Here is a 23,456-nt window from a genome sequence, read left to right on the forward strand (position 1 = left end):
CCAGTAGGCCCAAATGAATCGCAAATTGAAACAATGGTGGACACCCTGACTGCTCTGGTCTCCCGAAATGTGTCCTACCCTGCCCGCGGTCCTGGATAGAACTTACAAAGCTGGACGATCCATTTCTGAAAGGAAAGGGATGGGTGGACAATTTTCCTATGTGACCAGAATTACAATATGTACAAATTTATGTGTATTTAGATGACTCTTCAAGACTATATACTCACGAAAACATGATGACCTACAAATCTCTTTGTTGCATATAATTAATTTCATACCAGATAGATGCATACAGGTAAACACAGCATTATTAATACCAACATAATCAGATTCCAAGCCCAATCCAAGAAGCCACACGAGTAATACATAGCTGATAGTACTGTAGCAACTGGCCATTGCAAATGTAGAGCAGGATGAGTTAACTCACCATTATTATCCATATTTGTTCAAGGAGTTAGCAAACTAAGGAGAGAGAGAAAGAGAGTAAATTGCTTAGCCAATCCAATGTATCATAACAGGGCTCGAACTTAACACAAATTTCTTTGTAGCCAGAAGGACTAGTATATTGAGAAATTTACTAGTCCTGCCAAATCTTTACTAGTCCTGTTCACAAAACAATGCCACATAGCTTTCATGTATGTTTACTGATTCAATTTTAAACTTTGAACAACCGGCAACAAAACTGGATGTTTTCTGTGTGTTTGTTTTTGTGAACTGCATACACCAGTTACACCACATAACGTTCCTTTCCTCATCATAATTTAGCCATTCCCTGTCTTTTGTCCATTTTTTCTGAAATTTTCCATTATGCTTTTCCCTATCATAAGAATTATTCCTCATCATTCTCATTCAACTTTTGCTTTTTTCTGGTGGCTGAACACTTTCTATCAAATGCGACATTTTGCCTGTCTTATAAGGAGGGAATTGTGCCTTGTTTGAAATACAAGATGTTAAGTATAGATGACACGAATTATTTAAAGCAAGAAAAGGAATGGCATAGTGTCCTTTATATAAGAAAGTCAGAGCAAGAAACACGTTTCAAAACACGTGTCTTTGCCCCCTCCCATAATTAAATGGCCTCTCCCTAACAAAGACTTAACTTCAGCAGATGTTCTGCATGATCAAAGGAGTGGCTAATGTAAACACTGTTATAAAATATGAGCATCAGAAGATAGTGTTAGTTTCCCATCAAATGAAACCATCTGACACTCAGCGCATTGTATTTAACAGCTCCAATTACGGTATCATAAGTCGTAAGTTTGGTAATTGTTCCTAATTATTCAAACCTCAATGAATTGTTGAAATTAATAATAAGGCGGAAAATTTTAAAATCTTAGATGCCCATGCTCAGAGATTTTAATTCCCAACAAATGTGCGGCATTCTGCTTGGATATCTCCACGTGTATTCAATTATTTGTTCATTCTTATAAGGGAAAAAAATAAAAATTATTCTTATCATCATATAAAAAGTAGTTGTACGGAATGGATGTGTCAATAATGTAATCATAATAAACTGATCTAATTCTTATAATTATTTTGACGGAAATGTAAAATATGTAGTTTCCTGTTTGTGACTGTTGGAGCATTTGGGTAGCGAACCCCCAAAAACAACTTAAACAAAAAAACGTGCAAACTAATTTCTTTAAATAGTTTTTGCCGTGTTCTTTTGTGTGGTATACCACTTTGTAGTTTGTTACTGTGGTTGAGTAAATAAAGTGTGATACCACGACATTTTGTCATTTAGTTCATTATCAGATTAATTAGGATCAATTACCAAATTCCCGTTGTTAATGACGGGACCATAATTTGTGCTGTTAAGTGAAATGCACAAAATCGGATGGAGTCTTGTTATAGAAACGCACCTTTCCGAGGCAGAAATTTACTTCATCTTCTCAAGCTAATATTTTATGACTGTGTTTACAATGACCACTGCTTTGATTCGACAGAACATCTGCTAAGTCAAGTCTTTATTAGGGAATGGCGTAGTTGTTGTTGTCGTAGGGTTTAACGCCATTTTGCAGCACATGATAGGCTATGCATGGCGGCCAGAATTAATGGTGGAGGAAGAACCCGGGAAAACCCCCAGAAAGAACCACCGACCCACGAGAAGCTACTGTCAACCTTTCTCAGATACCCGCATTGGCTGAATCCGAGAATAGAACCCACGCAGACAGAGGTGGGATGGCAGTGATCCGTAACAGGGAGCGCTTTAGACCACTTGGCCACTCTGGGCCCCAGGAATGGCATAAACAAACACTGACTATTGATAACTGAAACTTACTATTAACATTATGAAAGTTACTAGTTCGACAGGAAATCTGCTGGCCTCGGGCTAGTGGACTACCGCTAATTTCGAGCCCTGCATAAGCAGTTTCAAGATTCACATTCATTCCCGTTTAACTATCAACTAAATGGCAACTCTACGAGGCATCTGCTTAATATATGATGTGCCGCCTTTTGTGTTCATTGTTTGCTGCTAATTAGACAAGTTAACTTGCTTATTTTCGGATTATTCATTACCAAACAGTCATAAGGGGGGGAGGCCGAGTTAAGATGATCATCACGATGCAATAACATAAAGCAACAGATACTCATTTATTGTTAAAAAATACTTGATGAAAACATACAGTTCAACTCTTATACTTGTGGGCTGGCATATACTGTTTACTAAGATCTGCGAAAATCTGTAATGACAAATGTTCTATTCATGTAAGAAGTGTAGGTCACTCGAGTTGCCCTACATCAAATGCGCATGACCATACCGGATGCAGCTATGGGATAGGTTTGGCCATCTAAAAATTGTATCTGAAAATGATTTATATGGTATAGTTCGCAACATAATTGTATCCTTACTGGCTACAGCTTTACATCTCTAAACATGCACTAGATGGTATGTGTACAAAATTAATCTGAAAATACAGTTTGCTGCAATAATATAGGCCAAGAGCCCACGATAAAACAGCTTTGGAGTATACCAATACGTTACATTAACATTTTTTATTAAACTTTATACCTAATTTCTTTACAGCAGGTTTAAGCCTTAAGGCCAAAAATCCTCAAGTTCTATACCTTCCTCCGTCAACTATCTTACAGTTTCTTGTTTTAAAGGTACACGGCCTTTTGTCTTCACGTGATTATGTTTAAATCTGCAAGTTCAGTGTTACCATACTTGGGTTTGGTTTTATATCGAAGTAGACTGATCTTGCTTACCACATTTGGTTAATTCTATTAAAACGTTTAACGACTGCGGATAAAGAATTGTATGAAAAAATCAGTCAATATTTTGATCTACAATATTAAATATCTAAAGGTCATCTAGCTACCCTCTAGTGATCTGGACAAAGCAGATATCAGGCGTCTCACGTCGGTAAAAATCCTCGGAATTAGGATTCACCATTTTGTGGTTTATTTTCTTGTACTCCTTTAAAATCTAAACGCTAACTTGTTAATACTTATATCTCTCATATATAGATGTACTTACTGTCAAAATTTTATTTTGATTTTCTAAGAAGTGTTGCGACAGTTTGGAAATAAATGGACGCAGACCTTGACAAGTACGTCCTAAGGAAGCAGCCATTTTGACATTGACCTTGGAAACAAAGAGTACAGAGTCTTGAAGTCGTCCAATTTTAAAATTCTCAATGATTTGTCTAGACTCTTGACTTCGTATCAAAAGATTGATGCTTCATTCCGTTATATACTCAAATATGGAGGGGAAAAAAGGTAAAATAATCTTAAAAAACCAACACAGTAAACTGATGAATATTAATATTCGGCCACTAAATAGTTATTCAGTATTGTCAGTGATAAATATCCAGTTTGACAGTGAAAATATTTTTCCTGAAAAATATACAAACTTAAAAATAAACGATATATGAAACAATGTTTTAAGAGGAGAGAGAGAGAGAGAGAGAGAGAGAGAGAGAGAGAGAGATTGGAATATGCTACACAGGACGATTGTATGGTGGGGGGGGGGGCGGGGCGATATTACTGTAAAACGGAAAATTAACATATAACCATAGTCTGTAAATCAAGATAATGGGAATTAAGCTTAAGTGGTACTTGTGGGAAAAAGGGAAAATTAACATTAGGTTACAATTCTTCCAAATTTATAGATATGAGGAAAAGGTAATGTTAAAACTATATTTAGTAACAAATACCATTGCTTACTAAGGCAGACACGTACTGACCAGCGTCTATATCTACTAACCATAACATATACGTGTTGACTGGAACTCAGAACAATGGCACAAACACCTGTTGTTGTGAAAAGCATTTGTACATAAAAGTTCTGGCATAAAACACATGCTATCAAATTTTAATTTGTAACTGGTATTTTATCCCGAAAATCATTGTCCGGAAATACTCTTTCAAGATGACAATCATAGGGATATGATACGACACACTTTAAAAAAAAAATGTAAATATTGTCTGTTTGTAAAAAAAAAAGAATGCATTTCTATTTGATAGCAAAATGCATGATCACAGTTCAGATTCACTATTCTGTCTTTCGATAAAAGCAAGGGAACTTCCAGCTTTATTTTTATTTTCATTCTATAGGGCACTTAATTTTAAGTTTAATCTATGCATTGTTTCAATGAAGTAAATGACCTTATCGACAGTAGTAGTTAAGTGGGCCACTTTACCGTCAATGGGAATTAGCATTACAAGACCCCTTGGGCAACTCTAGCGTCAAGGGAAATTTAACATGGAGAAAAATCGTGGGCAACTCTAGGGACAATGGGAATTTAACACAGAGTTTGGGTCTGTCTAGGGACAAGGGAAATTAACATAGGGAATAGAGTTTGGGCTTTTGGGATTTTTTTTTTTTTTTTAAAAAGTTTTTTTTAAATTTCAATTTAAATTTAAATTTAAAAAAAGGGGTAGGCAATGGAAAGGCTATCTCTTTTCGAGAAATATGGCTGGCCCTGAAAAGGGCCTTTGGGTTTATGTTAATGTATTCATTAACATAAATAGTACCGCATTGGTCTTCTTCTTGTCCTTAGGCTGCGTCTCACTGTTGGTCCGTAAATCAGCACTCTTTTCAGGCATCCTTGTCTTTCTACGTAGATCCTACGTATCCACAGGCTGGTGTTTGTCCTGTGGACAACGGCCCACTTGGATCGGACATACATGGGTATGTCCGTCCGGAACATCATGGAAGACACAAGCGTAGAAGATTGCACATCGGTCCACATCTTGAAGCGACGAGAACAGGTGAATCAATGCACTGAACTGCGCTTATTTATAGGTAGAGGCAGGATTGAAACGGATTGAGTTCATTCACCAATCCAAACACGCGTTACAAAATTCAGTCAGCCCGCATCCAATCCGAAGAGAGTAGTCTGTGACGTCAGTTGGTCTATATAGATTCGCTAGCGCTTGTGTGCAGTCAATCTATGCGACAGTGATTCAACATGACGGAAACTCAGAAAACGATCCATTGGGGTGCACCAGCAGGGGAGACTGCCCAAGGGAACCCGGACTTACTTTCAGAAGAGGTACATTGGGATTTTGTGGATTTTCTTACCTCGCAAGAATTTGTTCCGGAACCTTCGTTACCTTCTTCATTACCACAAGTGGAGAATTTTAGACAGAGACAGAAAGAAGAATTGGAGAAATTTATGCAACGACAAAAGGAAGCGGAACAAGCTTTTCTCCTACAGCAACAGCAACAGCAACAAGAAGAGGTAAGAAAAAAACAACAGCAACAACAGCAAGAAGAAGTAGCAGCAAAGAAACAAGAGGGTGAAAATCAAAAGGCTACGGTACTGTTGGACATTTTAGCGGAGTTAAGAAGTCTGAAACAAATGTATCAGACTTCTTTATCACGACCGAAGAGAATACGACCTTCCCGAGCTAAACACGCCAACCCTGTGACTAAGCCTGTCGTACCACCCTTAGTGATTTCAACCCAATCATCAGAAGTAGGCCTTGGCCGTGGCAAAGGCTTAAGGCAGTTAAAGTTGATTGGTTAAACTCACTCCTACACCATAAAGAAAAAGGCCCTTTTCAGGGCCAGCCACATTTCTCGAAAAGAAATACAATTTCAATTTGCCAATAACTCAAAAATAAACCCACCCATTTTACCCTTATAGTACGTGTCTGTGTATGAGTGCGTGAGTGTAGCTTCTTATTTTAAAATCAAAAACTCAAAGACACTTACCTTATATCATTCATGTATTCTTTTATCCATTTTTTTACAATCCAATTCACAATTCACCACAGAACACTTTAAAAAGTTTGTACACTTCTTCTTTTTCATTATTTAGTCTCTCTGTTTTTTGAATTTCTTCACCGTTTTTTCCTCATTTTCTTCATTTCTTCTCCTGTTTCTTTGCCTCTTTTAAATAGAATTGTCTTCTTTCTTCCTCTTCTTCCTCTGAAGAATCCCTCTCTTCTTCCGAAGAATCCCTCTCTTCTTTTGAAGAATCCTTCTTTTCTTCTGACTCCTCTTGTTTCTTTTTTGGGCAATCTGGAGACCAATGTCCTTTTTCTTTACAATAATAACAGGTATCTTGACTTTTGTCTTTTTTAGCCCCTGTTTTTATTCTTTTTTGACGGTCTGGACACTCTGAAGACCAATGCCCTTTCTTCTGACAGATATAGCAAGTATCTTGACTTTTATCTCGAAAGGAAGGAGAGTAGTCTGTCGGCTGGTCTGAAGAGAATTTTCTAATGACCCCTCGCAAAGCTCTGATGAAACGTTCCATCTGGGTAGTCTCTTCCATCGTTGTGCTCAGCTTGAGAGTGAAATGAATAGTGAAAGGACAAGACACACACCCTTTTTATATACGCTGGTTTGCCAAGACTATAAATTAGTCTATGGTGTTTAAACTTGAGTCATTTGACGTTTTGCACTCAAGATGAAACGATCCCATTCATTCGAGAAGAAAGAAGAAGAAGAAAGTAAGAGGCAGAAACGTGATCTATCGCCTCGTACCAGGGCTGAAATCTTGGCACAAATTCACGCCAGTGATTTTGAAGAGGACATGAGTGAACCAGAATACGAACCCTCTAAACCAAGTTCACCACCCTTAGTCAACCCTGAAAAGTACTATTCCATTCGAGAGACGGAAAAGCGCTCCTCTAGAAAATTTAGAACCACGGCTTACACCTACACGGTGAAGTTTAAAGATTTCAAGTCCGACGTACCCTTGGAGAAAGCAGAAGGGTTTATCACCGAGATGTGGGATTCTTTGCTCACTGCACTCAAGCGACAATGTCAACCCAAAGAAGACGATCGCTTGACACTATCCATAGATCACGACGGTTTGAAATCCCCTGTTTGGATCGAGTTTAGCAGACCCGCAGAACTGACCCCTTCCAAAGTCATGGACAAGATACAACACGTACAACAATCTAATGACCAGTTTGACATCACCGATGGTAAAGCCACACTGAAAATGGCCCACGTCTCTCCTCCTCAAGGGACAGGACGCAAAAAGATGTTATTGGTGGACGACCTTCGCAACACCAAAAAGAGTCTCGTCCGAATTAACAACCCTCAAGACCAGATGTGTTTAGCCAGGGCCATCGTGGTGGGACGAACCTATGCCAACAAGAACGACACGGTAGAATGGAAAAGAACCTGGAACACTATTCAACAATCCGACCGAGCCAAACAACGAAATGAAGCAGAACTCCTGTTGCAACAAGCTGGCCTGTCCAAAGACACACCCTGTGGCATTCCTGAGATGCAAAAATTGCAAGATGCCCTAGCTCCACGCTACACCTTGAAAGTGCACCCTCAAGAAATGCGCGGGTCTCTGTTGTTTCGAGGCCAAGACTTTAAGGACGGAAAATACATTCATGTTTATCATCACGATGACCATTTCGATACCATTACCAGTATCACCGGATTCCTGGGATACAGATATTACTGTGAGAAATGTGACTATGGTTATAATAATCGAGAGCAACACAAGCATTGTGGATGGAAATGCCCAGGATGTTTGGCCTCTCCACCCTGTCTGAGCGAAGAACCAGTGCCTTGTTCGACTTGTCTGCGCATGTTTGTCAGCCCTACCTGTTACCAACAACATTTGAAAACACAAGGTTCACAGAAGAAATGTGCTTGTCAACTCCTGAGATTGTGCCCTACGTGTAGACAAGGCATACGTACCAACAATGCCAAGGCACACGTATGTCGAGGAAAGAAAAAATGTCACATTTGTCACCACATCGTGGACTTGGAACACCAATGCTACGTGCAAAAATACCAACCCCCACCAGAGAAAGAGGACGGTCACAAGAAGAAAGGCAATTTCATCTTTTTCGATTTCGAATGCATGCAAGAGACTGGCATTCACATTCCTAATTTCTGCGTGGCTCATCGAGCGTGCGAGAAGTGCATTCAAGAACCTATCTTCAGTCATTGCCCTCACTGCAGCAAGATTCCTGGAGGACGTGAAAAAATCTATCGGGGACCAAACACGTTAGCCGATTTTGCCCAATGGATCTTAGACCCCATCGACAAGACGTGGAGCCAAGAGGACATCGAACGTTACGGAGATTGTCATCGTCATGCCACGGTGATGGCTCACAATTTCTCCGGATACGATGGACAGTTTCTTTTGAGGTACTATACGGAACATGGCACCGAACATCCTAAAGTGATTTTGAACGGAGCCAAAATCATTTTCATGCAAGTGGGACAAGTACAGTTTAAAGATTCGATGAGTTACTTGGCCATGCCTTTGAGCCGAATGCCTAAAACGTTTGGAATGACAGAAATGGCTAAAGGGTACTTTCCACACTTTTTCAATACGGAAGCCAATCAACATGCTGTTCTACCCCATTTGCCTGAGGCTCACTATTACGACCCCGACAACATGCGTACCGAACAACGAGAAGCTTTCTACGCTTGGCACCAAGCTCACGCCTCGGACCCTTTCGACTTTCAGGAAGAAATGTTAAAGTATTGTCGTTCCGACGTGGACATTTTACGGCGTTGCTGTGGAAAATTTCGAGAACTGTTCATGGAACACGGAGGGGTCGATCCTTTGAAAGAAGCTTGCACCATTGCCAAAGCGTGTTCCTTAGTGTACCGCCAACGATTCATGCCTGAAAACACCGTGGCTGTCATCAGTCCTCAAACGACCCACTATGTCAAGCGTCAATACTCGGTCAAAGCCCTACGTTGGTTACATTACTTGTGCGACAAGGAAGACAAATGGATTCAGCATGCCCGCAACGAAGGAGGCGAAAAGACCATCGGAACGTATTCGGTAGATGGCTGGGACTTAGAAAACCCCAAGATCGTGTACGAGTTTAACGGTTGCTTATTTCACGGATGTCCCGTCTGTTACCCTGACCGTGACACTAAAAATCAGTTTTTGCAACGAACCATGGAAGACTTGTACCAGGACACTTGTCAGCGACGACTAAAGTTAGAACAGCAAGGATACCAAGTGGTGGAAATGTGGGAACACGAGTACGATCACCGTTTGAAAACCGATCCCGAGTTTAAACGCCTTGTGGAAAGTTACCAGTTCATGGACCCGCTGAACCCGAGGGATAGTTTGTACGGAGGAAGGACCAATGCCACCTGTTTGCTGTACCAAGCCGACGAAGAGAAAGGAGAAGAAATGAAATACTTGGACGTGTGTTCGCTGTATCCCTACGTGTGCAAATATTGTCGCTTTCCTGTAGGGCACCCGCAATTGTTCACGGAACACATCGACCTGAAAAACATTCGACAATACGAAGGCTTGATCAAGTGTAAAGTTTTGCCTCCCACGAACCTATACCATCCCGTCTTACCTCACCATTGTCAAGGCAAACTGATGTTTCCATTGTGCCGTACTTGTGCCGAAACGTGCAACCAGGACCAACCTTGCCATCACAGCCAGGAAGAACGTGCCTTGACGGGAACCTGGGTCAGCGTGGAATTGTTCAAAGCTCTGGACATGGGATACCAACTGTTAGAAGTGTACGAAATTTGCCACTTTCCCAAGACACAACAGTACCACAAGGGTGACCCTACTCAGAAAGGCATTTTCGCCGACTACGTGGATGCCTTTTTGAAACTGAAACAAGAAGCCAGCGGCTATCCTTCCTGGTGTCACACTCCCGAAGACCAAATACAATTCAAAGAAAAATGCTACGCACAAGAAGGCATCTCTTTAGACCACATCGAAAAAAACGAAGGCAGGCGATCGTTTGCCAAAGTGATGTTAAATTGCTTGTGGGGTAAAATGGCACAACGACCGTGTTTACCCAAGACGGAATATTTGACAGAACCTTCCCGCTACTTCCAGATGATTCACGACAAAACCAAATACATGAAACACGTGGACGTCGTTCGAGAGGATTTGATCTTGGTCAATTACGAAGAAGATCTGGACTTTGTACAAGACGACCCTTTTGGAAATGTCATCATTGCGGCTTACGTGACAGCTCATGCTCGCTTAAAATTGTACGAAGCTTTAGAACTGTTAGAAGAACGCGTCCTGTACTTTGACACGGACAGTTGCATTTACATCCATCACCCGATTCAACAGCACCCTGACATCGAAGGAGACCGTTTAGGAGCCTGGACAGACGAGCATCCCGACGACAAGATTCTAAGTTTCGTCAGTGGTGGTCCCAAAAATTACGGCTACGAATACCGTGACAAACAAGGAGAAGTGCACACGACGTGCAAAGTGAAAGGACTGACTCTGAATCATCGTACCAGTCGAGTGGTCAACTTTGGGGTATTGAAAGAAGCCTTGCAATCGGGAGAGGATGGAAACTTTAAAGTGACCACCTATCAACCGAACAAGATTGTACGTTTACCCACTCACCACATCGTCAGTCGACCCTTGGAAAAAGTCTATCAAATTGTATACCAGAAGCGAGTGCGACTTCCCAATCACTTCACCTTACCGTACGGTCACGTCGGTATTGGTCTGTATATGAAAAGGAACCCTAGGCAAGATCGATAGTTCATTGTTCATTGAAGTAACTTACCATGTCGTTGACGAAGAAGAAACCAGATTGGTTAGGAGTCAAATGTTGGACATCACCGAGACCAGGGTTTTGAGGCTTGGACACAAGAGGTGGCCCAGTATGCACGAGAGTTATTCAAGGAAAAAAGTTACTTTTCAACCTGTGTTAGTGACGGTGCCAGAAGAACCCGTCACCCAGGACAGGACTGTCGTGGACAGGCCTGAAAGACCCTTTCGGGAGGACACTTGTGTGACCTTACCCCTACTATAGAACTGGTTAGAACTTTACCCAAAACATGTTGTACAGACACTTGTGTTTATTCCACGTTAATGGTTATCATGTGTCTTTTATTCTTGTACTTAAGCCTTTGGCTTTTATGCATTTTTGTCTTTCGTATTCATGTTTGAAACATTCAATAAACGTGTTCTGAAAAAGTATATAAACTCTTGTCTTGTTTGTTTTTTCGTGTCACAAGTGACATTTCTCACACCATGGCTACCTCTGCTGTCTCTGCTCCCTCTTCCTCTGCTGTCAAAGTCATCGACGAACACTTAGATCGTGCCAGTTGGGAGGCTTTGTATCTTCGCCATCCCTTTAACATGCTCATTGCTGGACCTAGCGGTTCAGGCAAAACCGAATTCGTCAAACGTTTGATCGAACATAAACATCATTTGATCGATCGACCCCCTCAACGAATCGTGTGGTGTTACAAAGAGTGGCAATCGGCGTACAGCCTCTTGCGAGAAAGTCAAGGCGATTCCATTGTGTTTGTGGAAGGCATTCCTAAAGAAGACGACGGCATCGTCTCTGACTCCCATCTAACCCATTTGGTCATTTTCGACGACATGTTAGGAGAAGACGAAGAAGAAATTAAACTGTGGTTCACGCGCAAAGGGCATCACCGTAATGCCAGTGTCGTTTACATCACCCAAAATTTGTTTCAACAAAGTAAAGCCCATCGCACCATCAGTCTCAATGCGCATTACGTGGTCTTGTTTAAAAGCCCTCGAGATAAATCGCAAGTGCAAGTCTTAGCCAAACAGTTAGGAACGCCTTGGCTGACTCAGGCGTACGACGATGCCACTCAAACTCCACACGCCTATTTACTCGTCGATTTGAAACCTACGACCCCCGAGGATTTGCGATTTCGTACCCACTTGTTTCACCACTGGTGCCAAGACGGAGGGCCTGTCCTGTACACGTCTCCGTCCTCGACTTCATTTCACTCCCCATAAAAAAATCTATAAAAACCTCAGACCCTTTTTCGTCTGTCTCACTCCAGTGCGAACATGACGTCCCTTCAGCCGCATCTTCCCGTCAAATTGATTCGTGCCTTGTATGGCATCAGTCGAGAAAAAGATCCACAAACACGAGCTCGTGTCTTAGAAGCTAGTCTCAAAGAAGTCTTACGATGGTTCACGGTGACGGCACGTCAATTACTCCAAGGAATCATTCAGATTCCTCATCAAACCAAACGCTTTTTCGATCGAAACAAAGTCGCTTTGGTCCAACTGGCCGATCCCCGCATCGACACTCAAACCAAAAAACAAATCATTTTGAAACCTGGAGGGAGCGGTACTCTAGGAGGGGTCATCATTCGCTCACTCTTAAGATGGGATCCTAATGCCCCCAAAGTTATACCCAAGACAAAAGTCCAACGAAACCCCAAGAAGAAAAAGACCAGGTCCCCAAGGAGAACTTCTCCAGTGGCAGGATCCTCCTCTGACCAGACACCACCACCACCACCCCGGAAAAAGAAAAGAAGCCCCCAGAAAAAGAAAAGTCCACAGAAAACTAGTCGCAAGAGAGGCACTTCGGCCAGGACGCAACCTTACACTCGCAAACGACGACCTGCCACGGCGGTGACTGCGTCTCCGGCAGCCTCACGTTTGTCCACTTCTCCGTTAATGACACCCAGAACTGAAGAGTACTTGGAGACGTTGATCACACCAAGAACTTCTCCGTTGATGACCCCCAAAAGAACTTCCCCAGTGGCAGGACATTCCAATTTAGTGGCAGTGGCTGCTGCTCACAAAGTACCTTCTCCCAAAATCAAAGTTCAAGAAAGATTGGGCATGTTACAAAGTTTACTGGATTTGTCCAAGCAAGAACTGGCTCGATTTAGTCCGTTACGTACCCCTGCACGACGTGTCATGCCTGTCCTCAAACTGATACGACGTAAAGACAATCAGTGGAGACGCGTTCCAGTATAAAAAAGGCCTGTGACCAAGTCGGGTATCAGTGTTTTTTGGTGCTCCTGAAGACTCAAAGATGTCACCCTCCAGAAAACCCCAAGGAAAGAAAAGGAAAGGACTGCCACCACGTTTAGCCAAACATGGGGACATGTTATCTGTCCTGTCCAAAGCTTCTCCACCCCTACGAAAAAAACTCATTCAAACAGCCTCCAAAGAGGTCATCGATACCCTGTACGAATGTTGTTTGAACGTTTTGAAAGGCACGATCCCTTTGTCCAAACACCAGAAACAATGCTTAGGCAAACATCGTCACGTTCTTCGCCAAATGGTTCAAAAGAAAATTCCCATTCGTCAAAAAAGAAGATGTTAGTGCAACGTGGAGGTATTTTACCTCTCTTGTTAGGCCCCATACTGAAAGGAGTCTTGGGAACCATGTTGGGAGGACTGGTGGGAGCAAGATAAAAAGGCCTCGGAAGTTCCAAGATCTCAGAATCGACCCCTGACAACCCCATGGAAGGACGAAAACTAGCTTTAGTGCCTTACAAACAATGGATGGAATACCATCGGTGGGAAGAACAACACACCCCGCATTTACCTCCCAATCCCCATTTGAGCGAGATGTCCCAGTTACAACACGAATTGCAGTCCTTGATGGATCGCCAAGATTTGTCCGAAACAGAAAAATCGCAAAAGTACGGTCAACTCTTGCAACGACTGCAACTCTTTCACCAGAAAGCTTTAGACGAAACAGCTCTACCCACTCTGAAAGATTTTAAGACCTTGATGAAAAGTCCAGCACCATCACCAGTACGAGTACCAGTACCAGTACCACCAGTACCCGTGACCAAGACAGAAAAAGGAGAAGAAGAGGAAGGGTTTCAAACTCCACCAGAAAAAGTACGCAAGTTAACAACACCACCTACCTCCAGAATTGGATGGATTAAAAAGATGATGGCCACCCCTTCTTCCTCACAAGAGAAAAAGAAAGTGAAGACTGAAGTGAAGACAGAAGTGAAACAAGAACCGATATCCCCCGCTCAGACATCCTTCTCCTCTTCGACGCCTATTGCTGGCCGCACACGCAAATCATTGCAGTCCAAGAAAATACCCCAAGAGAAAAAGAGTAGCATCCTCCAAGAGTGGGTGTCTTATTAACACACCAACCAACGCAAAAAAATGGAAAAAGTCTTAGCCAGCATTTACTACGATCCCTCGCATCCTGCAGGTTACGCAGGAGTTCTAAAATTGTATCGTGCTGCCAAAACGCAACTGAAAAGTCTCCGTTTACCTCAAGTGCAACGATGGTTACAAGAACAAGCTACCTACACTTTACACAAACCCATTCGACGCAAGTTTGCCAGAAGTCGCACCCGAGTGGAAGGCATCGATCATCAATGGCAAGCCGATTTAGCCGATGTCTCTCATTTGGCCAGCTACAATCGTGGCTACAAATATTTGTTTTGTGTCATCGACGTCTTTTCCAAATTTGCCTGGGTCGTGCCCTTGACTTCCAAATCGAGCAGCGAGTTAGTGCGAGCCCTGCAACGGGTGTTGAAACAAAGCGGTCGTCACCCTCTTCGATGGCAAACGGACAAAGGCACCGAATTTCTGAACCAAGCTTTCCAAAAAGAATTAAAGAAACGTGACATTCATTTTTTTACCACCGAGAATCCCGAAACCAAAGCCAGCATCGTGGAACGTTTTCAACGCACTTTGAAAGAACGCATGTGGAAATATTTTACGCATCACCACACTCTGAAGTACATCGACATCTTACCGCACCTGGTGCAAGCGTACAACCAATCTTACCATCGAAGCATTGGACGTGCCCCGCAAGACGTGACTCCCGACAACGAAGTGCTGGTGTTTGAGCGTCTGTTTGGTACGTCCCCGACGAGGGCTGTCCCCGAGAAAAGTGGAATGTTGGCCGTAGGAGATTGGGTGCGCATTGGCAAAACCAAACGCACTTTCGACAAAGGTTACTTACCTAACTGGACGACTGAATTGTTTCGCGTCACTGGACGAGTGCATGGCCGTCATCCTGCCGTCTATAAATTGGAAGACATGAACGGAGAAGTGCTCAAAGGAACGTTTTATTTGCCCGATCTACAACGTGTCACCAAAAAAGAAGACGACGTGTACGACATCGAAAGCATTCTCGAACGCAGAACCCGTAAAGTGGGCAAACGACGTGTCAAAGAAGTCAAAGTACGTTGGAAAGGATATCCACCCAGTTTTGATTCTTGGATCGACGCTTCGCAAGTCATCGACTATAAAAAGAAGTGACCATCATGCCCTTTCACACAGCAGACGCAGCTACGTCGACCACTCCTCCTTCACCCAGTTCTTCTGTGCAAGATTTACAAAAACAACCCTTGTGGGTGTGGTGTGGAGAACGTGTGCCTAAAACGCAAATCGTCTTTTTCTGCCAAATCTTCGTGGTGTATTGTGTCATCGGGGCAGCCATCGCCAATTTGAGTTTGCAACAAGGAGACAAACAATTGTGGACCATTTTATTGAGCAGTTGCATCGGTTACCTGCTTCCTAATCCCTCTCTGAAATTCACCTCGAACGGGAACCACGGGAACCTTGTGTCCAGTGCCAGTGCCAGTCACCACTCCAACCACAACCAGAACCCCATTTTGGGCGGAGACACGCCTGTGACGTCCACTAACCCCTCGGACAGCAACAGAACTCTGGAATTATGAGTCACCAAAACCAATTTTACTTAACCTTACCCAGTGACAGTTCCATGGAGGTGTTTCCCAAGAACACGTTGTGCTGTTACACGGCCAAATTACCTCAAGCCATCCCCTTAGATCACGAAGCCCATTGGGAAGTGGCTTTAGTAGAAATGATTCACCCGACCCAAGTCCTCAGTGTCCTTCCCAATCAAAATTTTTTTGATGTGGAAGTTCATGACGAACAATTGCAACAGTGGATGGATAGCAATGTCAAATATGACAAGAAAACCCGTACACAAAAGTACACCACCTATCACTTGTTCATTTCCCCAGGCTATTATTTTAGTGGTCAACATTTGGTCAGCACCATAGCCTCCAGGTTTAATGCCGTGTTTCTGAAAGCTTTGGAGCATGTTAACAAAAGTGTCACCATGGAGTACCACAAAACAGCTCGTCGCTTCTTGATGAAATTTGAACGGAGTAAAATCCTGTCCATTTTATTTTGTCCTGAATTGTATGACATGTTGGGCGGAGACATGAACCTGAGAATGAGCATGATGAAGAAAAGCGAATTACCCATCGTTTACGACAACGAGTCTTTTAGCAAGTTATTTCGTGCCCCGGTAGAACTGAACCAAGGACTGAATTTGATCTTTGTGTACTTCGATGTGGTGGAGTATAACGTGGTGGGACACACCTCCGTACCGTTACTGCGTGTCATTCCTTTCAAAGTGGATTCTGCCACGAACACTGACGAGGAAGGTGGAAACACTTACCACGTCCACCGCTAATTTGTACATCCTCACTATTTGCCTGTCAGTAAGTCGTATTTGGACACGGTCAACATTACTATAAAAGGAGATTTGGGACAAAATATTGCATTCACCAAAGGAAAAGTCACGGTGAAACTCCATTTTCGAAAACGGTTTTCTCACGATTCGTAAGTCATGTATCCAGTGTACCGAGGGGTTGCTCGACAGCGAGGACACGGTTTAGGAGATATGTTAAAATCGGCCTTTCGTTCGGTGGCCCCGGTGTTGAAACCGATGGTGACACGCGGATTGCACGCCCTGAAAGATGCGGCACTGACGCAAGGCAAAGAATTTCTCCAAAATGTCATCATCGACAAACAAAACCCTAAAGAAGCCTTCATGAGGGCAGGCAAAAATGTCTTGCTGCAAACGGACAAAGACATTTTGGGTCACCGAGAAACACCTATAAATGCCCTGCACGCTACCGAGTCAGGCATTCAGCAAGGACAAGGCAGAAAGAGACGACGAAGAAAACTCCCTTTCACCAGACTTCAAGCTAGAAAGGCCAAGAAAAGAAGAACCGTTCGAGACTTAGACGTTTTCGATTATTGAGAAAAGAGACCAAAAAAATGATGCACCGAGAATCTTGCGCTTGTTCCAAGACGGAACTGGATCTGTTTGCCATGCCCCCCACGATGATGACGATGCAAGAATCCCAGTGGGTGGAATTTCACCCCGTCTCCTCACTGACCGATTCCGCTCCCATCGAGTTTGAAATCAAAGGACAGCCCGAAGATTACATCGATCTGAATAGCAGTTACTTGTACCTGAAAGTCAAAATTCTAGATAAGACTGGAGGTGCTATAGACGATGAAGCAGTAGCTCCCGTCAACAATTTCATGCATTCCTTGTTCAGTGGAGTGGACTTGTACTTGAATAACAAACTGGTCAGCAGCAGCATGGATACTTACCCTTATCGTGCCTACCTGGAAAATCTCTTGACGTACGGAATAGATGCCAAGAACACTCATCTCAATGCCTGTGTGGTATGGGAAGCTGACGAACCTACCAAGTTTGAAATATTGGAAACTGATGAAAAGAAAGACAACAATGATGGATTTCTAGAACGAAGAAAGAGAATCACGGGAGCCGACACAAGTTTAGAACTGATGGATCGTTTGCATTTGGACATGTGGTTGCAAGAAAAGTATTTGCTGAACGGGGTGGATGTCCGCCTGAGACTGAATCGTAGCAGTGCCGCTTTCCATTTGATGGCTGATAGTGACGGTTACAAAACCAAAATCCTAGAAGCCAGACTCTACGTACGCCGTGTGGAAGTGTTACCTAAAGTGGGAAACGACATCAGTCAGACGTTGAGCAGAACGACTGCCAAGTATCCCATACGACGCGTGGAAGTGAAAACCTTCACCATTCCCAAGGGACAGCGATCCATGATCGAAGATCATCTGTTCCAAGGACAGTTACCCAAACGTTTGATCGTTGGTATCGTCGAGAATACAGCCTTCAACGGAGCTGCCGAAAAAAATCCTTTCTACTTTCAACACTTTGGCGTGTCCAAAATCGAAGTCAGTCGCGATGGCAAGACCTTGTGTACCCGACCTTTCGAACCTGACTTTACCAAGAAGAATTACTTGAGATCGTACTTGTCCCTGTACGAAGCCACCGGACAGTTAGGAACCAATACCAGTCACGGTATTACGTACGAGGATTATGCAGGAGGCTACGCTTTGTGGGCTTTCGATTTCACTCCAGACCAAGGCAGCGACGAGGGACATTTCCACCCTATAAAATCCGGCCAGATTCGTGTGGAAATTCAGTTTAAAGACCGAGACCCTGATGAAACGGTGAACGTCATCCTGTATGCAGAATTCGATAATACCATAGAAATCAACAGTTTGAGAGAAGTCATCCTAGATTACTAGAAACCATGGAAGACTGTTATCCCTCTTTACCTAGTGGAGAAACTTTTAGTGTTGGATTATTGTTAAAAAATGTTAGAGTTGTTGTTGTTTAGTGTTAAGTGATTTTTGAATAAAAAATGTTGTGTTTTGAAAAAATTGTTTGATGTTATATTGTTGGATTATTGTTAAAAATGTTAGAGTTGTTGTTTAGTGTTAAGTGATTTTTGAATAAAAAATGTGTTTTGAAAAAAAAATGCCTTTGTCTTTTGTTTAGCTATAAGAATGTTGGATTGATGCTCTTTCATTTCTTACTATCCCTCCCAGAACACTCACTGAACGTTTCGGCTCGAAAACCGTGTGGGGGATGTTTTCCTTCACGTCCGCGCTTTGACTTTAAGAACCGGGGTTGTTTCCAGTCTAACCATCCATTGTCGACTCATCCTCCTAAGAAGATGTGCTCCAAACTAGCTAAACTCAACGAAGCCTACGTGAATTTGCATAGGGTCAGACACAGTCTGATACCGAAGCCAGAAGAAATAGAGAATGTGAGAATGTTAAAAATCACTGAAGACCTGATAGAAGAGCTCTTCAGAGAAGAAATGAACAGGGAAAAAGAAGAATGGACAGAGAAGTACAGACTTCAGAGACAGCAGCAACAACAACAACAACAAGAGCAGCAGCAGCAGCAACCTGAACCTGACAGAGGCTTTGTCGATTGCCGTATCGACACCAAAGAGTTCTTTTCTTTCCGAAGAAGCAGACCTATCGCCAGAAAGTCTATCCTCAGAGGACATCGCATTCTTAGAAACTAAAAAAAAGAATGCCATAGCAAACAAAAAAAACAGCCCTTTTCAGGGCTACCCCAATACTCTAGAAAAGAAATAACGATCGATTTGCCAATGTGTGTAGGTAGAGTAGTGTGAAAATAAACACTAACTCTTTTTTAAAAAATGTGAGGGTATATGTTTGTGTGTTAGTAAGTGCTTAAGTAAGTTGGTATGAATAGTAGATTAAAATCATGGTTTTTTTGGTGTTTGAGGTGTATATTTGGAGTTAGGTTGGATTGCTTTGCGTATGTGGATAGTCTAATGAAGTGATTTATAAAAAATTTTAAAATAGTGATGGGTAGCATAAAAAAGTGAGTGAGTGTTTCTTTTAGGTCCGCGCGTTGTTGTTTTTGGTCATGATCCAGGTAACATCAATTTTATGTTTTTTAGGGGATGTTTTCCTTCACGTCCGCGCTTTCACTATAAATTGAAACTCGCTGGGCAGTCTAGCTACCCTTGTTGATTGATCAACACCAAAAATGAACACGAGACTGTCTAAACTGTTTGAACTTCATGTGCATCTGGAATATGCCAGGCGCCTGTTGAATGAACTGGCCGCGGAAGCCATTGTGGAGGAGGGAAGGATAAGAGAGGAGGAGGAAAGAAGAAAAAAAGAAGAGGAGGAGAGAAGATATAAAGAAGAAGAAGAATAGGAAAGAAGAAACAAAGAGGAGGAGAGAAGAAACAAAGAAGAGGAGGAGGAGAAGGAAAAGAAGAGAAGAAGAATAAATTTCAGAATCCCAGAGAGCGAAAATTGGGATTCTGAAGCGACATATCCTGCCTCTGCTCTCTCCCCCAAAAAAGTAAAAAGTAACTGGGGGATAAGATGTGTATGTGGCGCCAGGCCTGGAAGGTGCCACCATTAACCAGGTGTCCATGAAGTTAAAAAAAAAACAGCCCTTTTCAGGGCTACCCAATACTCTAGAAAAGAAATAACGATCGATTTGCCAATGTGTAGGTAGAGTAGTGTGAATATAAACACTAACTCTTTTCTAAGATAGTGTGAGGGTATGTGTTTGTGTGTTGGTGCTTGTAAGAGCTCAGGTATGTTTGTGTGAATAGTAGATTATGGGTTTCTTTATTGTTTCTTAGCGTATGTGGAGAGTATAGTTTGGGTTTTGTAATCGCTCACGTACGATTGTGTGGATAGTAGATTATGGATTTTGTTTATTGTTTCTTAGCGCATGTGGAGAGTATAGTTTGGGTTTTGTAACCGCTCACGTACGATTGTGTGGATAGTAGATTATGGATTTTGTTTATTGTTTCTTAGCGTATGTGGAGAGTATAGTTTGGGTTTTGTAACCGCTCACGTACGATTGTGTGGATAGTAGATTATGGATTTGTTTATTGTTTCTTAGCGTATGTGGAGAGTATAGTTTGGGTTTTGTAACCGCTCACGTACGATTGTGTGGATAGTAGATTATGGATTTGTTTATTGTTTCTTAGCGTATGTGTTTGTGTGTTTGTGTTTGTGTGTTTGTGTTTGTACCCGCTCACGTACGATTGTGTGGATAGTAGATTATGGATTTGTTTATTGTTTCTTAGCGTATGTGTTTGTGTGTTTGTGTTTGTGTGTTTGTGTTTGTACCCGCTCACGTACGATTGTGTGGATAGTAGATTATGGATTTGTTTATTGTTTCTTAGCGTATGTGAAGAGTATAGTTTGGGTTTTGTAAGCGCTCACGTACGATTGTGAGGATAGTAGATTATGGATTTTGTTTATTGTTTCTTAGCGTATGTGTTTGTGTGTTTGTGTTTGTGTGTTTGTGTTTGTACCCGCTCACGTACGATTGTGTGGATAGTAGATTATGGATTTGTTTATTGTTTCTTAGCGTATGTGGAGAGTATAGTTTGGGTTTTATTATATGAAATGAAAAAGTAGGGGATGTTTTCCTTCACGTCCGCGCGTTGTTTGGTCATGATCTAGGTAAGATCAATTTTACGTTTTAGGGGGATGTTTTCCTTCACGTACGCGCTTTAAGTATAAGAACCCACAGTATTCGTCGTTCAAACCATTCTGCAAAGAATAAAAAAAAAGAAGATGGCTTCTAACCAAATGGACAAAATACAAACATTACAAGACGTTTTAGACAACTTAGGAATGATGGAGCAGATGTTGATAAGACTGGTTGAAGACCATTATTCCTATAGTCCCCATCGTGTAAAGATGGAAATTAATAACTTAAAAAAGGTAAAGGACAAGATTAGTGGTGTCATGAAAGAGATAAAGGAGGAGAAGGAGGATGAAGAGGAAAGAATAAGAATAAGCAAATGGAACGAAAAGATTGAAAAAGAAGAAGAAAATGAGAAGAGGAAGAAAGAAGAGGAGGAAGAGAAGAAGAAAGAAGAGCAGGAGAAAAAGAAAGAGAAGAAGAGAAAGAGTGTTGGAGATAAAATAAGAACTTGGTGGAGAAAAAGAAGAAATTAGAAGCAGAAGAAGAAGAAGAAAACCCAAAGGCCCTTTTCAGGGCCAGCCATATTTCTCGAAAAGAGATAGCCTTTCCATTGCCTACCCCTTTTTTCAAATTTAAATTTAAATTTAAATTTAAAAAACTTTTTAAAAAAAAAAAAAAAATCCCAAAAGCCCAAACTCTATTCCCCATGTTAATTTCCCTTGTCCCTAGACAGACCCAAACTCTATGTTAAATTCCCATTGTCCCTAGAGTTGCCCACGATTTTTCTCCATGTTAAATTTCCCTTGACGCTAGAGTTGCCCAAGGGGTCTTGTAATGCTAATTCCCATTGACGGTAAAGTGGCCCACTTAACTACTGACAGTTAAATCAGAGCATTATCTTAAATATACATAATGACTGATATTGACAAAGGTTTGTTAGGGACTCAAAATGGCAGCGCAAGGAGCGCGCGCATTGCATTGTGGGTATTTGCGTACTCAATCGTGACGTCTGTGAAAACAACCCATTACTGACCAGCATCCGAGCGGCCGAGTGGTCTAAAGCGCTCTCCGTTACGGATCACTGCCATCTCACCTCTGTCTGCGTGGGTTCGAGTCTCGGATTCGGCCAATGTGGGTATGTGAGAAAGCTTGCCCGTAGCTTCTCGTGGGTCGGTGGTTCTTTCCGGGGTTTTCCCGGGTTCTTCCTCCACCATTAATACTGGCCGCCATGTATAGCCTATCGTGTGCTGAAAAAATGGCGTTAAACCCTACAACAACAAACACAGTCTTACTACCAACACCCACATATATTGTCGACTAAATAATTAGGAGGTCTAAATGCCCAACACCTACACCTAGTGACTAGCACCCACGCATACTAACCAATACACAGCGTTACTCGCAGTGACCCACAACAACTAACAAGAACCAACACCTACAAACACATGTGAAAGGGTAGGATGTAAGTTTAGTGGGTAAAGCAATGAGGATTAATGCCGAAATTTAGACAGACAGTCACTCTGAACACTCACCTTTTTACAAGCCGAATAGATGAAGGAAAGTTCCTTAGACAGAATGCTTTCTAGTGGCACCAATCACAAAGCCAAGATTTATATTTAGTATTTAATTTAAAATGGTCGAGATTCAAAGCAACAATAAACAATACCAGTACGAATTTTAGGAGACTATAAAACTTCAGAATGCTTTAAAGATTATCGCTAAAACTAAAAGCAGTAGTACAATTTCGAAAATTTAGTGAAGACTGAGAAAAAAAACCCACCAAACAATTTTGAAAGTTATGGCTTGGATTAAACTAGTTCTAAAATTTTGCAACTAATACGTAACTGAAAGGAAACAGGAAAAGTTTAAGCTATGGCCAAGGCTCAACGTAAAATGCTAAAATTCCTAAACTATAGTTCAGACTTAAAAGAAATTCCTCAAAAGTTTACAAACGTTTTAAAAAGAATATGTATAAATTATATTTAAAAATGTAAAAGTTAACAATTTGCAAATTCACAATTTTTTTTAAAAACAATTATATAAAAAATAATTAAACAAATTATACCAAATTTAACACAAAAAAGGTCCCGACAAATTAAAAATTGCCAAAATGCTTCAACGTCCATTTCTCAGAAAAAAGATACTACGCAGTTATTGCCAAATAAAAAACAAACCCAAAAATTGTTTTTCTGTATTCCGTTAATAATAATAATAATAATACTAAGAAGAAGAAGAAGAATTAATAA

General features: G+C 41.8%; 2 protein-coding genes across 4 annotated transcripts in view; one reads left to right on the top strand and one right to left on the bottom strand.

Moving 5' to 3' along the window:
• Positions 1 to 3,584, bottom strand: part of LOC149788953 (isocitrate dehydrogenase [NAD] subunit gamma, mitochondrial-like) — a 42,929-nt gene extending 39,345 nt beyond the window's left edge. For all 3 annotated transcript variants that reach the window (XM_089975106.1, XM_089975104.1, XM_089975105.1), the window contains exon 1: positions 3,482 to 3,584. In XM_089975106.1, coding sequence (XP_089831232.1) covers positions 3,482 to 3,577 — 96 coding nt within the window. In that variant the 5' untranslated portion in view covers positions 3,578 to 3,584. The remainder of the gene's footprint in view (positions 1 to 3,481) is intronic.
• A 1,482-nt stretch (positions 3,585 to 5,066) lies between these two features.
• Positions 5,067 to 23,456, top strand: part of LOC149788954 (uncharacterized) — a 28,466-nt gene continuing 10,076 nt past the window's right edge. Inside the window, exon 1 of the mRNA XM_089975810.1 lies at positions 5,067 to 5,217. The gene's annotated coding sequence lies outside the window, so the exon portion shown is untranslated. The remainder of the gene's footprint in view (positions 5,218 to 23,456) is intronic.

Source organism: Sinohyriopsis cumingii, chromosome 11 (assembly GCF_028554795.1).
Source record: "Sinohyriopsis cumingii isolate HCF-2022 chromosome 11, ASM2855479v2, whole genome shotgun sequence".
Classification (NCBI taxonomy): Eukaryota; Metazoa; Mollusca; class Bivalvia; order Unionida; family Unionidae; genus Sinohyriopsis; species Sinohyriopsis cumingii.